General features: G+C 30.0%; 1 protein-coding gene across 1 annotated transcript in view; it reads right to left on the bottom strand.

The window, feature by feature from the left end:
- Positions 1-9,736: 9,736 nt before the first annotated feature.
- LOC100207468 (pleckstrin homology domain-containing family A member 1) overlaps positions 9,737-20,276 on the bottom strand; it is a 64,539-nt gene continuing 53,999 nt past the window's right edge. Inside the window, exon 10 of the mRNA XM_065793130.1 lies at positions 9,737-10,047. Within this exon, the coding sequence (XP_065649202.1) occupies positions 9,952-10,047 (96 nt within the window). The 3' untranslated portion in view covers positions 9,737-9,951. The remainder of the gene's footprint in view (positions 10,048-20,276) is intronic.

Raw genomic sequence — 20,276 nt, 5'->3', positions numbered from 1 at the left:
TAGTGAAATACAGCTTGGTCAACATTTTGTCGAGTTGCACTTGTTTTGTCCAGAAGAAAATCAACTTTTTTTAATACTTTTGATTAATTTATTAATTTTCGTGTACAAATAATGAACTTTGTGATGAATAAAACTTGAAGAACTTTGTCTCTACACAGTTACATATTATTTCTCTAAATTGAAAAAATGCAGCACTTTTATATAAAGAAACTAAATTAGCATTATTTGGTTGCACTCGTTTTGTCTGATACTGTATATAGATATTAGCAATTTTTTTTACTTATTATAACTATATTATACTTGTTTAATCTTCGCTTCCAACAAAGCTGCAAGCAACCACTGCTAGAGTTGGAAGTTACTGGAAGAGCCAAAATGAAGTTTATGAAGAAAGATAACGACTCACTGATGACTTGATTGCCAGATTGCAAATTATATGAACCAGGAAAACAATTGGAGGGAGAGAATTCCAAAGAGCATATATTTAAGTAAAAAAACTAGACAAATAAGAATTTTTGGAGCACTTAGGAACAGTCACAGTTAAAGGATGAGACTTGATTGAATGATGAGTAACAAAAGAATGAATTTAAGTAGATTTCAGAAGAGATGCTAGCTCTTTAAAGCAGCGCTTGTTATAGTATATTCAGAAAAGATAAAGAGAAGCAACATTACAACAATGTGATAATGGTTGGGGGGTGGCTATAACCTTTACTTGTTTACTTATATTATAAGTTATTAATATGCAGGTATTTATATTGTCTATATGATTCTATAAAACAATCTCTTAAATGTGTGAACTCATCTAATAACTATAGTGTTTGAACATAATTATAGATTCGAATAAATTAATGTTAAGTGATTACTTTATTATTTTTATAGTGTCAACTTTTTCCCGGATCAACGATGCGACAAAAGAAATTGAATCGAAAGTGGCTCCATTTTTTAAGAAGGCAAGAGGTCGCTATGGTGGTCAAATGTGGTGAGATGTAAATGACTGATGTTTCAATTAATGAAAAGAAAAATAACAATAGTTAGAAGGGGAAGAGGATGATGAAAACGATCCTCAACTAAAAATCGGAAGATTTTTTTAAATAATTATTATTATCATGTTTTAAATAAATATTTATATGAATACTTTAAATATAAACTTTAATAATAAAAATTATTAAAAAGAGCCACGCTATATTACTCATCTTTTGATTAGTAGCGTGTAGTGTTTTTTTGTTGTCGCAATAGTACCGTTCCTTAATGAACCCTTATATTTGGTGCAAATATTTTTATCAGGTTTCCTATAGTATTTTAAAGGCGGATGGTGGTGCCGAATATAACATTTGCTGTTTGATAGACAACGCGTGGTGTTGGTATGACTTATCTGGGTTTCAATGTTTCGATGAAATAACATTTTTTAAATTAGCCATGGGTCTAAACTTTAGTTAGGGGCACATGGATTCTTTTTTAGTTTGATACAATGTTTTTCACGTAAATAAACAATAAACACGTAAATATATCTTTTTCGTAAAGATGTTTTGTTTGGGTAAAATCTATATTATGCAATAAAAGAAACTTTTTTTATTGCATAATATAGATTTACGTTTATGCATTAAAATGTTTGCTTTGCAATACAATAACTTCATTAAATGGTTTTCATGCACTTTTGAGATTCCCAAAAATATTGAAAATGTGCTAAAACCTTTATATTACGTTGGACTTCCTGTAGATACCAGGTTTAGAAGTGCATGTAAATTTTTTTGGAAATAAATTAGGCTATCCACGTCCACTAATTTGTGTAATATAGTTTATATTGCAAACCAGAGGAGTTTTAAGCAATTTCTCAGATAAAAACGAAATTACATATAATATGTATATAATTTTTTTTGTCTTACAAATTGCTCATAACACCTCTGATTTGCTTTATAATACACAAATTAATGGACGCGGATAACCTACTTTAGTTTCAAAAATATTTACATGCACTTCTAAATCTGGTATCTACAGGAAGTTCAACGTAATATAAAGATTTGCCATGAGAAAAATATTTATTGTAGGAAATACATGTTATATTTTTTTGTAATGTGAATTAAATCAATATACCAGCATATCGATAATATCAAAATGCTGGTATATTAATTTGATTCACATTACTAAGCTGTAAGCATTGTATCCGGTTTCTTATGGGGGAAAAAAAACAAAATAAAAATTTTTATATATTTTTATTTTGTTATTTTGCCCCCATAAAGCACCATTCACAGAGCACTGCGAAAAAGCATTTAACAGAAACTTCACGCAAACCACGGATAGGGATCCCTATATTTAAAATGCGGAAAGTTTAAAGTTATATCGATTTAAAAGATATTTTCTAACAGTACTTTATATAAGGTTAAATCACAAAAAATAAATTATTTTATGATAAAGTTATGCAGTATTTAAAATGTCAGTCATTTTTATGTAAGAAAGAGAGAAAAGATCACCAATAGAGACATTTTTATATTGAAAAAGTAGTTCTTAGGCCGGTTGGGGCGGCATCAAAACCTATGTTGGATTAAAAGGAGAAGGGTTGAATTTTAGCCCTACGTATTTAGATTTTTACAGAAACATACAAAAATTATTTAAAATCACATTCAAGTGAGCTATTATTTTTTTGTCTAAAAAGTTACCTTTCCCTGCATGTTTAAGGCAAGAAACGTGACTTTATAAAGTATTTTTCATTATACTCTGAAAGTTTGATTAATATTCTATTAATTGATTGGTGTACAATAGCTAAAACTGGTTTGTGAATCAAGATAAAAGTTAAAAATTATTATTTTTTTGATAAAAGGTTTTTTAATTTTTTTTTAATGATAATTTTAAACAGCTACGGGGAAGCGTCAAGTGGTTTAACCTTTTTATTTAAAAAAAAAAATGAAAATGTCATCCGTTTGCAACAATCTTGCCTAAATTTTTAATATCAGATTTTTACAAAAATGGAATTAATGCCGACTTTTGATTATTTCCAAAAACTGTGAAACGGAGTTCTCTGTTAATTAAATGGAGTATTAATTGACTTGAATTTGGTCGCTTTACCCTATATGAATACCGTAACATACCGTAAGTTTAACGGATAGAATGTTGTCACAGGATACTTCGTAGCATTGAAATAAAAAACGTTCATTCTGACCTAATTGCCACGATGTATAACAATTTCCCGTAATTTTTTTGTAACAAAATAAACATAATCAAAACATTTTGTAGTATTTATTTTAAGAAACAAATTATTTACACCGAGTGGTATTAGAATCAGTCGGGTTTTGGATGGGGTCGAAAGAAATAAGTCTTTAGATTGAGTCAAGAGAAATAAATCTTTAGATTAAGTCAAGAGAAATAAACCTTTAGTAAAATAAAAAATAACACATTGTAACAAAAATCGTAAATCTTCATGTATAACATGTTAACTAAGTGATACACTAAATATAAACTAAACTTTTAGTTGTATTTAGCGAGTGTTAATCTCTGCTCAACGACTCCGTAGTCAATTTATCGTACTGAGGGCATGAGCATCTTACATAAACTGCCAGAATATGATTTTTGATAGATTGATAACCAATATATTCTACTTTATTATTGGGACTGAAACGGGTTTTAATGTCCTCCATACAGTCTAAACATTTAAGTAATTTTTCTTTAGATTTTAATAAATATAAATTTGAATAATTTTGAACAATGGGTCAATAAATGTGACGCTAAATTTTATGAAACATGAACAAACAATTATTTTATAATACACTAAAATCTATGTAAACAAAAAAAAAAATTTCTACATGCGTCAACTCCGTGAACTTAACAAAAGTATTCCGATAATTTGTAGCAAAAGGAGTAATCCATTGTTCTATTCTCTCATTTCTTAACAACTTAATCCATACCTGTTACGAAGTTATTGTAAAGGAGATACTCCGTTAACATTTTTAACTGATTTTTTAGAGTGTTTAGCATTGGAAAAAGAATCAAGCGTAAGGAAATAAAATAATTGTGACACTGCCTTGAAAATATAGTGCAATGACTTTACTGCTTTGACATTATAAAAGATAAATTTGGAAAAATCTAAACGGGTAACAATATCACTGATAATATTACAAATATACAATAAAAAATATATAACCTTATAAAACACTTACACGTTATCTTTTTGACTTCTTAAGACCATCAATGTATTTGCTGTGTGCAAAGTTGTTCTAAGGAAAATATTTTATTTAATATGCATGTAAGCATCATATAATGATGAACTAAATGTATCTCATTATAAACTGAATATTATATAAAATAATGGTAAGAATGTAATATGGTCTAAATATAATATAAAATAATGGTAACAATTTAATATGGTCTAAATATAATATAGAATAATGGTAAGAACTAAATGTGGTCTAAATATAATATAAAATGCTAATAATAACTAATCAGTACATTAAATTTTGTGTAGAACTCAACTTAATTCTAGTATAGGTCATTAAAGAAGCTTTGTGTAATTATAGATTTATTTACCAAGTCATTAGTTATTTGCCAATCTTCTGTTGCAATTTTGACATTTCACGGTTTGTGGATTTGGGGTCCTAATATCAATGAAATACCCTATGAAAATCCTTTTAGTTGGTAATAGTGCATGTCTATGGGAGTCCATATTGAGGTGTTTTGAAAACCCTCATTAACATCCAAATGGAAATTTGTTTCTCTAAGTATTTATAAACTAAATGATCTAAATTCGGACTTTGTCAGTGCTAATTTCATACAGTAAACATGCTCTGTGAAAAAAATTAATAAAATAAGAAATGTTGCCAATCAAATATTTAAGTTTTCTTATTTTTATAACTTTTTTCAAAACTTGATTTATTAGGTTGATTCAAGAGCAATTTTGAAAGCGTATCCAGAGTTTTTTACGGAGGAGGCAGTTGTTCAAAACAAAGAAAATTGTAAACAAGGTTTTTGTGAATATATTTGTTAAGTTTAAAGACGCCAACGTTTGCAAAGACCCATGAAGTATGCAGAAAATCTGTTTGTGTCATTTGCATGTAAAAAGATGACCAAGAGTTGACCCAAAACTACAAATCAAAAATCCTTCAACAAATCCAGATCTCGATTTCAATAATGAGAGAGTGCCTTTGACAACTTGTATCTCATACCGATCTCAAATTGGAAAGTTTTGTGATGGAAAAACAACCGTTGTGCCAAAACTTTACCACTTTGAGACAATTTTAATCAAACCTGCAACTCGTTTTTCTAATGTTTGTGAGTGTTTACTCTGCCAAATTGCCAAGCTCAAGGGAAAAGAAAAGTATCCATTCAGCAAATTCCAAGACTCAGAGCCCAAACTCCCCCAGCAGGTTTCTCAAAGTGCTGAAAAACGTTTCACAAAATGCTTGTCAATTATTGGACGTGGACTTCCTCACAACTGCACTTTAGCTGCAGATCCCGTAGGAGCAGAGCAAGTTGCATCAGCAGTTTTGGCTTCTAAAAGTGCCTCTCCAAATGGAACCATCAGGCTTAGTCAACCAAGTGGAAAGATGTTGTCTATGAGAAGAGATATGCTGTGCTGATTTGATATTGTTAATTTAATTTAAAAAAACGTTTGAACTTATCAATCAAATATTTTAATAGGGCTACATAGGGAGAGGCAAAATTAAAGTAAATTAAAAATGCTCCTTCAATATTCTTAATTTATTCTAATTTAATTTACTTAAAAAATATTCTTATTATATTTTGTTATAAATTAAATTCTCACATCTTTATCTAGTTTAATCACTTGATTGATTTTGAACTTTCTATTTTTTTTCTTTAGGTCCATCATCAGCTCAGCAACTCTTTAAAGAACCTCTTAAAACGGAAAATATGGTTCAAATACAGTGGAATACTGGAGTGTCCAACAATGGAATGCGAAAACTTGGCTCAGCCCTGAATCAAATTAGTCCTGTAAGATTGGTGGAGCCAAGTTTCCCTCTATTGTTTGCTCAAGCTGGCCAAAAGCTTCATGATCAGTTTATTGTCAGCAGCATAACTCTGGCAGAAAATAAGGAATCGTGCCAGGTGGATATCATGATTAATAAAAAATTTCACGAAAACAAATATTTTGGTCTTAAAAGCTATCCATAGCGTATATACGCATTTAATTATAATAAACATTATATATTTACATATAATTATAAACATTATATAAATATATATAAACATTTAATTTCCCTCCCCCGTCTCTTCCAAAAAAAATTCCAATGGAAAAAAAACAACAACCATATTTTGAATAGAATAGCTTACAACTAAAACAAAAAAGAGTGAGCTATTTAGAGAACCATTTTAAATTACCAATGCTTGCTCTGAAAAAAAAGTGAATAAAATTAAAAGGTACAGTATCGAACAAAACATGGTGGACAAACTCAAATTTAGAACAAAAGTTGATCAAAAACTAAAAAAAACTAGTAAAACAATTGAACATATTATTTTTTATGTAGTTTATTATGTTGTTAACAAAATTTAAAACTTTTGAATCATACTAAAAATCACTAAAAAAGTTTTATAACACATTTTCCTGAACAAACTACATTTTTCTTTGGACAAAACAAGGTGGACATTCAAAAAATCGACTGAAAGTTCAAAAAATTTCAAAAATTAACTTATTATTTTTCGAAAAACTTCAAAAACTAACTTAATATTTGGTAGGACCTCCTTTACTTTTAATTACTGCTTTCATTCTTTGAGGCATAGACTCAATTAATGAGTCAACAATTCTCATATCAATCTCTCGCCAGGCCTTCTCGATTTGTTCAAATAATTCCTCACTGGTCTTCACATTTGCACGCACAATCTTATTGTCAATTATTTCTCAAAAATTTTCTATTGGATTCAAGTCAGGGCTTTGTGCAGGCCACTCCATTATGGTGATATTTTTGTCCTTGAACCATTGTTTTACAATTTTTGACGTATGTTTGGATCATTGTCCTGTTAAAAAAAATCCATTATCAGGGGCATCTCCTATTCAGCATGTGGTAACATTACATCTTCCATTATATCTTTGTAAACAAAACGGTCCATAATCCCATTAATTTTGTGAACCAGTTCCTAGTGCTGAGAAACATCCCCAAACCATAGCAGACGTTCCATGCTTAACACTCTTATTGGTATATTTAGTATTGAATCTGGTGTTCTTTGGTCTCCAGACTCGCTTCTTGCCGTCGCTTCCAAAAAAGTTATATTTTGATTCATCACTAAAAAGTATGTTTTTCACTGGTCTACAGTCCAATTTTAGTGTGCGTTGGCAAACGAAAGTCTTAGCTTTCTATTTTTAAAAGAAGTTAGTGGTTTCTTGTCAGGCATTCGAGAAAACAACTTTGCTTTGTTAGCTCTTCGTCGCACAGTGCCATTAGAGATTTGTAGTTCAAGTTTTTGGTTAATTTTGTGGATGACAAAAATAGATCTTTTTTAAGCCTTTTAACAATTATTTGATCTAGTCTTTGTGATGTTTTTCTTGGACATCCGCCCCAATGGTTTGTTTTATAGCAGTCACGAGATCCAAATGATTTGACAGTTTTGCTTACAGTCAATTTAGCTATATTATATTTTCTACAAATTACAGTTTGACGTTTTCCGCTTTTAAAATCTTTTATAATATTTTCACATAAAACACTTCCTAATTTGTCGTAAAGCCATTTTAAGTTGCAATATACGCCATATATCAAGAGTTAAATCTACTTTTAGTTAAATTGAAAAAATAATTGGTCAGAAGTTCCAAAATCTATTTTATTATTTTAGATTAACGTTATGATAAAGTGAAAACAAAAGAATACAGTAAATTGAATAAAGACAATAAAATCTTATAAAAAAAGCATAATTTTGATTTGTCCACCTTGTTTTGTCCAAGGAAAAATGAAGTTTGTTGAGAAAAATGTGTTATAAATTTTTTTTGTAATTCTTAGTATAATTTAAACGTTTTAAATGTTTAGAACATAATAAACTATTTAAAAATTAATATGTACAAATGTTTTACTAGTTTTTTTTAGTTTTTGATCAACTTTTGTTCTAAATTTGAGTTTGTCCACCATGTTTTGTCCGATACTGTATAGAAAAAAACTATTAAACTTTTAAATTAAGAACATTTTTCCAGTTTATAACTACAAAAACTTACTCCGAACAAAAACATAAAGATTAAAGTGTTTACAAAAATTTGTACACCTTACACATTTAAATTAGAACATATTTCAAATATATGCAACACTGTGCCAATCCTCTTCACTTTAACTTTATAACTAGTTCAATTTTACAGTAAAAACCAATTTTTTCTAATAGAGTTTAGTAAAACGAAAAATGCATTTAAAAAATTGTATAAACCAAGGGTCAGCAATGAGACAGAAGAGCCAAAAGTTGTAATTTACAAAGTTTTAGTCTACTGTGCAAGCAAAAAAGATTTATGTAAGTACATGGTCTACATTATATTATTTAAACGTTATTACCAGAGGTCGGCAACCTGCGGCTTGCAAGCCTCGTGTAGTTTATTCAATGTCAAGATGCGGCTCTTTAGCTCCATGCACAAATATTATTATAAGAGTTACCAACATTTTTATTTCAAACCTTTTTTCAAATTATCTACCAAATCTTTATTATTTGTGCATGGAGTTAAAGAGCCGCTTCAACTGCAGGTTGCCGACCCTTGGTATAAACGTTTAAATAAAATAGTGCAGACCAAGTACTTACATAAATCTTTTTTGTTTGCATTGCAGACTAACCAAAAGCAACTTTGAAAAAATTACAGTGTTACGAGTAAACATCTTGTGTGTGCTTATTCAGTTCTGTACGTGTCGGGTCTTTTTAAAGCACAACACAGTTTTTAAAAAGTAGGAACATAAAGCGTGAACACGAAATAAATGTGAAAAAAGAAGCACGTCATTTTTTTTCAGTGGTTGTATTAAAATCTTTTTAATTGTTTTGTATTTTGTTTACAACAACTATTAATAGTAATACAATTCGATAGCAAAGTCGTTGCAAATACACAGTTAGTCGTATTATTCAACGCTTTTCTCAAACAAAATCGATCAAACGCAAATCTGGTGGTGGAAGAAAGGAAGGTTTTAAAGATATAAAACTAGTTAGAAAACTGGTTAAGAGTTTTAAGAATAACCCAAGCCTTTCACTAAGAGAACGCGCAAAAATATATGGATTTTCTCATAATTTTGTTGCAAAAGTTAGAAACAAACATGGTTTTGATTCTTTCAAAGCACAAAAAGTGTCCAACCGTTCTGAAACTCAACAAAAAAGTGTAAGAACCCGCGGCAGAAAGTTGTATGACAATTTTATTTCTAAAAATTTCTGTATATTAAAAGACGATGAACCTTATATCAAGTACGATCATCAACAAATTCCTGGTGCTGTTTATTATATTGCCAAATATAGAGGAAAAGCAGATAAGAAATTGAAATACACAAAACATGACAAGTTCGCTAAAAAAGCTTTGATTTGGCAAGCTATTTGCAGTTGTGGCAAAAAATTAGCACCTTTTACAACATCATTATTTAATATATAAACTTATATTTTATGATCAGGAATCTCCAGGTCAAAATCATGTATTAAAATACAAAATTAATTTTTTCCGAGGTTTTACAAACTTTTAGTTTAATTTATACTCACTACTACCACGGATTTTAGAAACCAGTTACAGCTAACATCAAAATAACAGAAACAATGCAAAAAAAAAATTAAATAAAATTTTTTAAACATCAATTGTTAAACATTTTAAAAATATTACATAAATATTTATTTTAGTGAAGATAAAAAAGATGTAAATTGAATACTTATAAAAACCAAAAATGATATATAAAAAAAAAGATATAAAAATATAAAAGAATAGAAAAAACATTTAAAACAGCAAAATCTTAGGCATTTATTAAAGTTTAAAGGAAAAATGGACATAAGAAAGTGAGATATTTATAGGGCAAAACAAGATATTTACAGCGAGCCAGATCTATGATAAAATCTGGAAGACTGTAAAAGACATTTTTCGATAGCATTCTTCCATTTTGTTAAATCTTTATCGTCTTCCGGCTAAAAAAAAATTGAAGCAATAATAAACCAATGAAAATTTAATTAGAAATTAAACATAAGGAAACAACAAACAATGAAGAGAAATACATCAAAACATGTCCCATTAAAACTTTTTTACGACCCCCTAAATTTTGGGGAGGGTGAAAATTTTACATAATTTTTGAACGTTTAAAGATTATTTAAACGAAACGTGAAACTTGTTGATGAATTTAAATTTAGTTTAATATGCTAAAAAGTACATTTTATTAACTCATTGTTCTCACATTTGGGGTAGGGGACCAATATTTTGGGATACTTTTGATTCCAGGTTCCAATCATCGCAATTCTTTGAAAAACATTCTCACTTGAGTAAGAATTTGTAAGCTTGAAACCTGCATATTTTTGAAACCTGCAAAGTAGTACTAATAACTCGCTTGCGCGAGTTATTAGTAAAACCTTGTTTTTATAGTGTTAAAGTTGAAGTTTGTTAAAAAATCGAAATTTTTTTCAAAGATTCATTAATTTGAGGTTTGCAGCTGTCTTTTGCTAATGAAAAAAATAATTTTAAAGCGCTCAAAATATATATTAATAGCTCTTTAAAAAAAGTGCATATATATTATACAGTACCCGCAAAAAGTATTGCAACAAGTGCTAAAAAATTCGTAATTTTGATCTCTGAAGAAAAAAATTAATTTAAAAGTTACACTCGTTTTGTAGAAACCAACTTTTTATACTCTATTATAAGGAGCAGTAATTCCTATATATATTAACGCATACTAAGCTGTTTCAATTCAGTATATTTGAGTTTTCATCCGTGTTCTGTTGTGTCACTCCTTGCAGTCAAATAGCCTATTTTTTTCATTTTCGTTGAAAGACGTCTATCTTCAAAAGTTTTGGCAGTATTAAGTTCTGTAATCTTAAAAAAGAAGAAATTACCATCATTCTTCTATCACATAAGCAGGGAAAAAATACTAGGGACATGGTAGGAAAATAATCGATATCATTCGACGGTAGCAAAATGGCTGAAATGGTATTTGGCAGATCCTGAACGCAAGACCCCCATTAGGGAAAATCGTTTGGAAGACCAAGGAAAACGACTAGGAGTGCAGTTAAAATTGTAAAACATGCAAAAGTTAATAATCCTTTTATTTCTGCACGCCAAATAAAGTTTGAGAATCCTTAATTGCTTGGAAACGTCTTCATTAGGACAGTGCACCATAGGCTGCAAAAAGAACTCGGATTATCTTCATGCCGTTGTGCCAAAAAACCTCTCATCGCAATCGCCATGAGGAAGAAACGACTTGATTTTGCTAAACATTACGTGCATTGGGATGTTAGCGATGGGAAAAAAGTAATGTTTGGCGACGAGTTGAAGTTTGCAAAGTTTTCAAGTCGTCGAATGAGCGTGCGTTAACCCATAGGCAGCAACTGCAGCGACCCAGCCTACACGCAAAAGACTATGAAACAATCCCTTGGTGTCATGGTTTGGGGGTGCTTTTCTGCAGTTGGACGCGAGGAACTTTATTTCTTGCCTCCAAATGTAACAATGAATGGAGATCGTTATATTAAAGTCCTTGAAGACCACGGTTCCGTGGAACAACAATTTTGCAACATGACTCAGCTCCTTGCCACACGTCCAAAAAAGTCAAGGATTGACTTAATGAACACAATATAAATGTTCTAGAATGGCCAGGAAACAGCCCTGATCTTAACCCAATTGAAAACTTTTGGAAAATGATAAAATACAAAAGGTATAACGTCACGATACAGGATCGGTGAAGAAATTAACTGAACCTCTCGAATTGACCTAAAGCACGGAAATAAGCAACAATTACGCAATAGGCTTGCTTCATCTATGCAAAATTGTATGAAAGAAGTAGTAAAAGTTCACGGGAACATGAGTAAATACCTATAAATTTTAAACGGGAACATGACTAAATACCTTTAAAGCTCACGGGAACATGACTAAATACCTTTAAAGCTCACGGGAACATGACTAAATATCTATAATCTTTTACTAAAAAAAAGATAAAATCTGCAACTTGTTGCAATATTTTTTGCGTTTACTGTATATATATATATATATATATATATATATATATATATATATATATATATATATATATATATATGAACTTTTTCTAAAGACCTAATCACCCATAATTAATAGGCAAGTTAGGATGCATATATTTGGGACCATAACCAATGATACGTTTGTTATTATATAAATGATAAAACATTTTATATAATAAAAAACGTATGTGCCGAAATAATAAAGTTAGATTGTCTTATTTTAGCCAATTAAGTAACTTTCTTTTGAAAGCACCTGGCGCTTGCATGTTTAATAAAGCCTGTCAAGCCTCATGAGTTTCTGTTTGATTTCTACGCTTTGACGTGCTTAACAAGTTTCTATAAGTTTAATATAAAAATTAAATTGTTTCTTTTTGAAAAAGGTAATAATTATCGGAACAATAAACCAACGGAATTAAGATAAGTGATAATCAAAGCATTAGATTTTTAAATAAAAGATAAGGCTTACATAATAAAATTACTTACTAGCATTCTATGACCAATGTTTTTATACGATTCTTAATTAGGATAAAACTTTTAACCATTATTAACGCTTTATGTATGTATATGTATACATACACACAATTTTTTTTCTCAAAGTGTCGGCTAAAAATAAGTTAGTGCGTTTGTATTATATGTAGAGACATAGACTACTGAATATTCTTTTTTTCGTATAAGAGCACAACACCGAAACTTATTAAAAATTTTTTTGATGCGCTTTCCTACGTAAAAAAGAGTATCTTCATCACCACTTTTATTGACTTTTTATGATTGAATATATTTTTTATTTATACATTTATATATTTTATGTATATATATTTTTATGTGTGTGTATATATACAGTACTGCGAATAAGTTTTAGACCACTTACATTTTTTCGAAAAATCCCGGAGAATCCTTCTCTAATATTTAAGTTTGTAGTTCTAAATTATAAACTTATTAAAACACATGAATTTCACACAAAATACGGAACAGTTAAAACCTTTTAAATGTCCAACTTCATAAAAAACTCCTAATATTTGCTATGTCCTCCTTTTGCCTCAATCCCAGCCGATATTCGCCGGGGAATAGATTCCTACAAATTAGTTATAAAATCCTGGGGTATGTTGTGCCATTCTCTTTGAAGTACTTCAAAATATTCTTCAGCATTTCGGGGAGCATGTTCGACCTTCTTTCTGTCCAGGTAATCCCAAATATGCTCAATTATATTCAAAACTGGACTCTGGGGAGGCCAGGTCATCAATTCCAGTACTCCTTCCTCTGCCATTTCATTAAAATAATTTTTTGCCACTCGGGAACAATATTTTTGGTCATTGTCCTGCTGCAGAATAAAATTATGACATATTAGTCTCATTCCGGATGATACAGCATGGTGCCTTAGGATATCGACATAACGTTCCCCGGTGAGTTGCCCCCCTATTTTATTCAAATAACCTACTTCAGATGAAAATAAACAGCCCCAAACTTGTAAAGAGCCTCCTCTGTGTTTAATAGTAGGGTATAAACACTTGGGCTGATAGGCTTCTTCAATTCTTCTTCAAACATATTGGCGTCCTTTCGTTCCAAAAATTTCGAATTTGGACTCATCGGTGTACAGAACCCAATCTTTGTGTTGATTTTCATATTTAAGTCGTTTTTCTTTATTGCCACACCGTAATAATGGTTTTCGAATTGCAACACACCCTCTTAATCTCGATTTAAGTAGGTGCCGTCGAATAAAAGAAGAGCTGACATTTTCCCCAATTGCTGTGTTAATGTCTTTTGCCAGCTCGGTTGATGCTTTTTTTGTATTTTTTAAAGATAGGGTTTTTAAATATTTATTGTCATCTTTTGTTAGCTTAGGAGGTCTACCACTTTTCTTTTTATGTTCAAGGGAGCCAGTTTCTCTGATTTCTGTAACAGCATTCTTCGAATACCTTGTTTTGGATGTAGTTGTTATAACACATCATTTTAATAAATAAACAAAAAAATCCCTCATGTTTCCTCATCAATTTTGTTTATTAATTCAAAATAATATATTCTTTCAACTTTTCTTATATATTATTAAACTTAAGTACGCTTTAAAAAAATTACATAGGAAAAAAATTGTAAATACGTCTAATTATACAAGTGGTCTAAAACTTATTCACAGTACTGTATATACATATATATATATATATATATATATATATATATATATACACACACATAAAATTACATATATGTATATATATACACATATACATATATATAATTTTATGTATATATATATATATACGCATAAAATTATATATATGTATATGTGTGTGTGTATATATATATACATATATATATATATATATATATATATATATATATATATATATATATATATACATATATATATATATATATATATATATACATATATATATATATATATATAGACACACACATAAAATTATATATATATATATAATTTTATGTGTGTGTGTATATATATATATATATATATATATATATATATATATATATATATATATATATATATATATATATATATACATATATATATATATATATAGACACACACATAAAATTATATATATATATATAATTTTATGTGTGTGTGTATATATATATATATATATATATATATATATATATATATATATACACACATAAAATTATATATATATATATACATGTATATATATATATATATATATAATTATACAATGTATATATATATATGTATATGTGTATGTGTGTGTATATATATATATATATATATATATATATATATATATATATATAATATATATATATATATATAAAATTGTATTTTACAGGCCTGGTTCTAAACATTCCGAAGGTGTCTGAAAAAAATATTTTGGCGCCTTAGTAGAATAAATTTTAAATTACGTATTTTGATAAAAAATTTTTTGAAAGGTTTCAAGTATTTATCTCGAAAATAGTACTTTTCAAAATAATACTTCTGAACAATGTGAAGGGTTGGTTAGCGGAAAAATGAACATGCATGATTTGTTCTTAATTAATTAAAACATTTTAAAAATTGTACACTTATACACTAAATAAATTAACTTTACGTTAAATATCATTGTGGAAAATAAGAAACAGTGAAGGATAATCTCAACGATGCGTAATTAATCTTTTTATGTTTATAAGACGTGAGCCTAACAAAATATTGTTTAAAACAAGATTTTAAGTTTTACCTTCAGAAAAAAGTAGCAGCTTTAGTAAAAGAAAAATCTGTATTATTTAGTCTTTCGTTTTATATACACACTGCATGTAACTAAATATAGTCAACTAACTCCTAATTTATTGTGTTTAATCATAAAAAAATAATAATTGCTTAGTTTCATTACTGGAACTCACTGCTTCTAATCATTCACTAAAAGCCAAGACAACCTTTTGCTATTAAATATTTATAAAAATAGCAAAAGTTACATTTGTTTATTACAAAACTGGTGTTAATAGGTTTATACTTTTAAACATAATCGCTTTTTAACAAATATTTTGAAACCATTACAAAAAGAACTTATTATAAGGTTTATCTGTTTTCTAATTTTATGAAATAATTTTTTGTTTGTTTGTTTTAATTAGGGATGGACCGAAGCTTCGGCTTTTGCCGAAGCCAGGGTTTTTTTTGCCGAATTATTGGCTTCGGCGAAATTTTTTTAAGTTTCTAAGCTATAGCCTGGAATCTTTAATTACGTAAAAATATTTTTTGGTATGTCGCAGTATACTGTGACAAACCAAATATGATATAAATGAAACCAGCTCCGGGTCTTGGGTTGTGGCAAGGTTGTGCACAACACAAGGGCGACAAGTTGTTTAGGGTGGCAAAAAACGGAACGAGAACAATAAGAAAAAAAAGTTACTTTAGTTGAAACACATAGATTTTTTATTTTGATTTTTATATTCACTAAATTAAAACTGATTTAAACTGTTATGTTATAGTAAAATTTATTTCATTAAATTTAATAACCCTAATATTTTCTTCAGCTAAAATTTGTTGCTAATTTAAATCAAATAAAGTTATGATCACTCGAACTTAGTAATAAAAATTATTAATGCCTTAGGTAGTCGTAAGATATTGAAAAATAATTTAAATTGACTTTTTCTAACATTTAATTAATAATTTCTAAAAACCGAGTGATATTAAATTATATATTTTTAAATATTAACTTAAAATTTAAAATTAAATTTGGAAAAAAACCATTTTGAAATTACTTAGCTGTTACTAAAACCTCCGGATTTTATGTGATAAAAAACATAGCGCACGAAAGTTGAGAGATTCTTGAAATTTTTAAAAAAACTATACAAATAAGTTAATTTCAAAGCACGAAATAATTTTTATTTAAAATTTTTTCATGCAAATGAATGTTTGTTTTAAAATGATTATTTCAAAAAATAATACACAGAAAAACTCAATTGAAATTTAAATCAATTGTGTTTGATTTTTGATTTTGTACGCTGGATCATTAGTAAAAGTAAATATACCTTCCCTACAAATATAGGTTAATTGGCTATTTACTATTTCAAATTATTTTTTAATTTGAATATGAATATTGTTTATTTCAGTAAATATTATTAAAGGTAAGAAACTAATTAAACTTCATATTTCAATTTTCAGAATTGCTATTATAACTTTTAGTTATCCATTAGCGCATTATGGCTACCTCATCGCGACGTAAAAATCCTTATGGAGTTATTTCAAAGTGAGTGATGAGGATGTTGGCAAAGCAATCTGCATACTTTGCATGAAGATTTTGTCTAGAGGAAGTAAAGACGCACACAACATGTCAACAACCAATTTACAAAACCATCTGAAAAAAATGCATTACATTATACATAGTATGATGCTTTCTCAGACGAAGACTGTTAACCACGATTCTTCACCAGATCCAAATCAAAAGTCTGTAAAACAATTTTGCACTACTCAAACAATATGCTCAGATAAAACAAGCTCTGTTGAATCAGTGCAAATCATTACCAGCACAGCCACAGATGAAACGCAGGGATGCTCACATGTGTCTAATAACTCAATACCTTCTTTTCAAAGAGCATCGAAACAGGTAACTCAGATAAGGGGTCGTCCATAAAGTATGTACACTCATAGGGGGGAGGGGGGAGGTCTTCAAAAAACGTACGAAAGCGTATGGGGGGGGGGGGTTGGGGTTGGGGAAGGTTCAATTTAAAAGCATGTACTTCGATTTTCTAAATTATCACAATTAACCAGCTACTCAATAGAAAAGTTACATTCTGACTAAAGATTCTAGTTTGCCAACATAAAAAGATGTATGGTATATGGAGTAGAGGATATAGTTTCCCTCTATGCACACACATGTATGGGCGCCCTCAGAATTTTTTGATGTTCTAGATAGGACACTTTCACACATCGTGCTAACTCCTAACTTAAGTTTGTTTATACCTATGCCAAATGAGGAGGCCTTGCAAAATATCGGGATGGCGGAGGCCTGTGAACAAAAAGCCCTAAAACGCTTGGCCTCCCCTGCCCATACGTGAGGGCACTAATGTAGTAAAATTTTCAACTTTACCATCACTAAATTTAAATTTTTTGACAGATTTTAACTTTTGTAGAAAAATATTGTAAATTACAAAAGTCATGATCGTGCAAATTTTCCAAACCCCAAAATGAGAGGGGTGTAAATTTTGCATTGTCATAACTTTTGTAATATACAATATTTTTCTACAAAAATTAAAATCTATCGAAAAATTTTAATTTAGTTTTAGATGGTAAAGTTGAAAATTTTGCTACATATTTCCCTCATGTTTGGGCAGGGAAGGGAGGAGGCAAACTTTTTAGGGCTTTTTGTTCCCAGGCCTCTGCCATCCTAATTTTTTGCAAGGCCACCTCATTTGGCGTATAAATAAACTTAAACTTGGAGTTTGCACGATGTGTAAAAGTGTTCTATCTGGAACATCAAAAAATCCTGCGGGGGCCCATGCACACATGCCACCCCTTATATACTGGCCCTGAGTAAGGCCTATTTCTTGAGTCGACAAAAAACAGGTTTTAGCAGGGCCGTGGTTGATGGGTCGGAGTCCCCCCATAAAACATGTCATTAGCATCTCACAATCTTCCAAATTTGATCGCTAGGTTTTGCTAAAATAAAAAGCTTCTTAAATTAGCAAAAGGGCACAAAATTTGCTGTTTTCCCCTCCAATTAAGTGGTATGGGTGGCCTACCCTTGGGACTGGGTTTTAGCCTTTGTTTTCAATATTACTGATCTCGCGTAAGACTCGTTTTTTACTTACTAAGGAGGGGTGCCTGAAAAAAACGTCCGCATTAAGTAAAGTTTATTTTTATTTGATTCGTTAATAAAACAAAAGAAAAGTTCATATGATTTCTCCGGGAATCGAACTTGGGTCTCCACAGACAATTCTCTCTGCATTAACCTCTCGGCCAAACACACACAATGATATATCGTAGTTTAAATTTATTAAAATTAATATTTGCATATATATTAAAAGATGTTTTTAAAATGTGCAAACAAAGGGCTTTGGGGTCGTATAAAGTATCTAAGGTACCCTCCACCTTTTTTTTTTTAAATAAACTTTTTTATTGAGAATAAAAAGTTGAGGGGAGAGGGGGGGGTATTTGAGAAACGTAGGTACTTTTTAAGAGGGGTGGGGACATAAAGTACGCATGGCAACAGGAGGAGGGGTCAAATTTCAAAATTTTTGGCGTACGTACTTTATGGACGACCCCTAACTGTAACTAAATTCATTTACTATTCAGAATTCAAGATGTTGTGACGGGATGGGGGCAAGACTTGTCAAAATGAGGGGGGAATGATATATACTTCTATCACTTAGATCCGTCACTGGTCATTGTTAGTTACTAAATAATATTTTTAAATTCATTGAATTTGTTTCAGGTCTCTCTGCGGGAGATTTTGCAAAGAAGTGAATTGTGGCAACTTGACAATCCAAAGGCTCAAGTTATTACCAAGCTTATTGGAGAAATGATATGTTTAGACTTGCAACCATACTGCATTGTTGAAGATAAAGGTTTTACCAGACTTTTAAAGAAATTAGCTCCAAAATATACAATACCTAGTCGAAAGCATTTCTCCACGAAAGTCATTCCGCTGATGTATGAAACCATAAAAGCCAAAGTAAAATATGAGCTGGATCAAGCAGATTTTTTAAGTTTAACTAGTGATGGTTGGACCTGTCAGCACACAATTCAATCGTATTAGATTTGTGACCCACGAATTTATGGTTAACAATGTCATCTTACAAGTTACACACTTCCCTGAGTCGCACACAGGGCACAATATAAGCAAATTCATAAATGAAGCGCTACAAACATGGGAAATTCCCCATGAAAAGATTCATGAAGTTTTAACTGATAATGCAGCCAATGTTATGGCTGCCGTTAAAGAGTCAAACTTGGGCGATAAACATATGCCATGTCTGATACATACTTTACAACTTTGTATTCAGAAAAAGATCTTTAGAGAACAAGGAACAACAAGTGATGCAATTGCTGTTTTTTGAGCATTAGCAGGACATTTCCACCACTCATCCAGTGCTGTGACTAAACTAAAGGAAATTCAAAGTCAATTAAAATTGCCAGAGCACAAAATATTTCAAGATGTTTCCACAAGGTGGAATTCAATATACTATATGCTTGAGAGGTTCATTGAGCAGAAAAAAGCTATTGCATTTCATTGCATTACCAGAACTCAAACAAATGCAAAGAATCCTACGGAAAATCAATGGCAACTTGCTGAAATGCTTGTATGCATAATTAAACACTTCGAAAGTGCTACAAAAGAAATGAGTAAAGAAACTGCATGTACATCAGAGATTATACCATTTATCTATGCAATGGAAAAATTTCTTGACTATGCTTGTGACACGGCAACTGAAATCAAAACTGTTGTTTATGAACTTAAGAAAGATTTTAACTGTCGTTTTCAAAAATACAAGGATAATGTTAATTTGAAAGTTGCAATGATGCTTGATCCTCATTTCAAGTTAAAGTTTTTTGAACAAACGAATCATAATAGGTTTAAAGAAATACTCTATCTACAGTTCTACCAATTTTGTTCTGAGTCTCATTTACAACAAGTAAAAGAAATTGACTTCAGTGTAGCAAGAGGTAGTGGATCAGACTCAGAAGGATCATTAAATTCATTTTCAGAATCTAAACTTCATGAGTC

Source organism: Hydra vulgaris, chromosome 03 (genome assembly GCF_038396675.1).
Source record: "Hydra vulgaris chromosome 03, alternate assembly HydraT2T_AEP".
Taxonomy (NCBI): Eukaryota; Metazoa; Cnidaria; class Hydrozoa; order Anthoathecata; family Hydridae; genus Hydra; species Hydra vulgaris.
Note: the sequence above shows the minus strand (reverse complement) of the source record. Positions and strands in the feature narration are given on the sequence as shown.